The 2,565-nt window shown below is 23.8% G+C and overlaps 3 protein-coding genes across 3 annotated transcripts; all 3 read right to left on the bottom strand.

Moving 5' to 3' along the window:
- Window positions 1–301: 301 nt before the first annotated feature.
- EHI_116950 (uncharacterized protein) lies at window positions 302–961 on the bottom strand (the record flags this gene model as incomplete). The annotated part of the gene is made up of 1 exon (XM_001914457.1): window positions 302–961. One exon carries the CDS (start codon window positions 959–961, stop codon window positions 302–304), a length of 660 nt encoding a protein of 219 aa, XP_001914492.1.
- Window positions 962–1,000: 39 nt separating this feature from the next.
- On the bottom strand, window positions 1,001–2,080 carry EHI_116940 (deoxyuridine 5'-triphosphate nucleotidohydrolase domain containing protein; the record flags this gene model as incomplete). The annotated part of the gene is made up of 1 exon (XM_001914456.1): window positions 1,001–2,080. The coding sequence occupies one exon, from the start codon at window positions 2,078–2,080 to the stop codon at window positions 1,001–1,003; it is 1,080 nt and encodes a 359-aa protein (XP_001914491.1).
- A 125-nt stretch (window positions 2,081–2,205) lies between these two features.
- EHI_116930 (uncharacterized protein) lies at window positions 2,206–2,565 on the bottom strand (the record flags this gene model as incomplete). The annotated part of the gene is made up of 1 exon (XM_001914455.1): window positions 2,206–2,565. A coding segment is annotated over one exon (360 nt), but the record flags the coding sequence as incomplete, so codon positions are not given.

Below are 2,565 nucleotides of genomic sequence, written 5' to 3'. Positions count from 1 at the left end.
AAATTGTTTTTAAGAACTTCTTATCTCCATTATTATTGTTCAATCTTATTAAAAACGATCCATATCAGTACTATTGTTTGTTATATAAAATATTAAATACAGAAGCCGTGATAGTATTACCATTTAAACAACTTCATCCCTATTTGAAAAATCCATGGACAGAAGATATAAATGATAGATGTCCAATTATGCTTGTATGTCAAGATTGTTTCTGGAGATGTACTGTTCAAGGAGGATGTGAATATATTTGTAATAACAAATATTTTGTTAAAGAAAAAACAGGAACAGATTAAAATTAAAATTAATTCAATTCTTTATAATATTTTAGATAATTAGCAGAATATGTTTCAAGATATAAATTATTCATATCATACCGTATCTCTGGTTTTAATGGATGAGTGCTCATTCTTTTAGTTATTATTTTATCATTAACACCAAGAAAAATTAGATAAATTGATGAACGTGATAAACGAGAGTTTCTTGTTAACCATTTAGAAAATAGTTCTGATGCTAATGCTTTTGGTGTTAATAATTCATTTGTTCTCATTATTCCTTCTATTTGTTCTTCATATTTTATTATATATTTAGTAATTATTTTATTTGCTTGTTCTTTTAATATTTTGATTTCTTGAGTATTTAATAAATCATCTGTTTCTTCTGGATCCCAGAATGTATCAATTACTTCAATTGGTTGTCTTTCAATAAGTATTATTCTTTTATTTTGTTTCTTTTCTATTTGTTCTTCATAATCATTTAAATATTCTTTAAGTATTTCAATGAGTTGTTTCTTTTTATTTGAATTTTCTTTACTTGTTGTTTGTAGTACTTTATTTATTTCATCCCATCGGACATGTTCTTCTATTATTCCTACTTCATCTGGATTAAAGTATTTTGCTAATGCTTTTATTATTGTTGTTTTACCTGTCCCAATTCCTCCACTAATGATTATTTTATTTTCCATACTGTATTTTTAAATGAAATTAAAAAGATCAAAAATTATTCATTTACCTGTTGATCCAAATCCTTTCTCTCCTCTTATTGTTTCACTTATTTCTTTCACTTCTTCAATTTTACATTGTTTTATTTTTTCAATAATAAGTAGAGCAACTCTATCTCCTTTCTTGCATTTATATATAGTATTTGAATGATTAAATACTATTACTTTTATTTCTCCTCTATAATCTTCATCAATAACTCCTCCTCCAATATCAATTCCATATTTAATTGCTAATGATGAACGTGGTGCAACTCTACCATAACAGAAATGTGGAATTTGTACAGCAATTCCTGTAGAAATTAAACATCTATCATGTGGATAAATAATATTATCATCAATGCTATATAAATCAAAACCTACTGATTGTTCTGTTCCTCTTGTAGGAATAATTGCATCTTTATGTAATTTTTTAATAAATAATGTTTCTTCATTATTTTCTTTAGAAGTAAAATGTTCATTTAAATAATGTTTATAAAGAGTATTAATTTGATTAACATAATAAAAATTCATTTCTGAAATAACTCCTCTATTTCTTTTTATAATTCTTTTCTTTTGATTTTCTTCATTAGCATATAAAAATACATGAAATGTTTCATTTTCTATATTTTCTCTTTTTATCCATTCTGTAAAGATATTTCTTGCTATAATATTTGGAGTTGCATAATCAGTTGAAATACAATATGTATTATATTTATTATATTCTAATTGGTATTCTTTTTCTATTAAATATATTTTATTCGTAATTTCTTCTCTTTCTTTTTCTGTCATTGTTTTATCTATTTCACAAAATACTTCAATTGCTTCACGAGGATGTCGTTCAATAATTATTACTTTTTTATTTTTATTATTTTTTAATTGTTCTTCATAACATTGAAGAATAAATTTTTGTAATGTGTAATTTCTTTCTATTCCATTCCCTACATCTGATATTAACATTTTTCCAATTCTAGGTGAATAATCAATATATTCTTCTATTATTCCTACATTCTCTTTATTAAAATATTCAATTAATGCTTGTATTGTTGTTGTTTTTCCAACTCCTATACTTCCACTTATAACAATTGCACCGCTATACTTGTTCATCAAATATGAATGAAAGTAATCAGATGGAGTACATTAAATACTAATTAAATTGAGGTTTTATCCTATATATTAACAAAAACTCATAATAAATGAAGAATAACTCAGTTATATTTAAATAAAATTGTTCATCTCTTTATTTCTTCATCATTCCAAACATCAAATGGTGTTTTCGAATCAATATAATAAATAAAACTTTGATTTGGTGATGATTGAACTATATCTACTGCATTTTTATATGTAAGTGTTCCATCAATATAATTTAATATATATACTCCAACAGTACTAACATATTCTTTAGTAGTGAATATCATATATCCATTACTATAATATTCACCATAATCTTCTAATTTTTTAATAGTAGATGAATTTCCTGAATCAATTCTATTTGAATTAAAGTAAATTTTTGTTTTCTTTGGTGGATCTGTATCAGTATTTATCATAAACATAAATTGAAAGATATACATTTTATGATCAGTACTTGTATT

This window comes from Entamoeba histolytica, genomic scaffold, assembly GCF_000208925.1.
Source record: "Entamoeba histolytica HM-1:IMSS scf_1104750518079 genomic scaffold, whole genome shotgun sequence".
In the NCBI taxonomy this organism is placed as follows: domain Eukaryota; phylum Evosea; order Mastigamoebida; family Endamoebidae; genus Entamoeba; species Entamoeba histolytica.
This window is presented reverse-complemented; position numbering and strand designations above follow the sequence as displayed.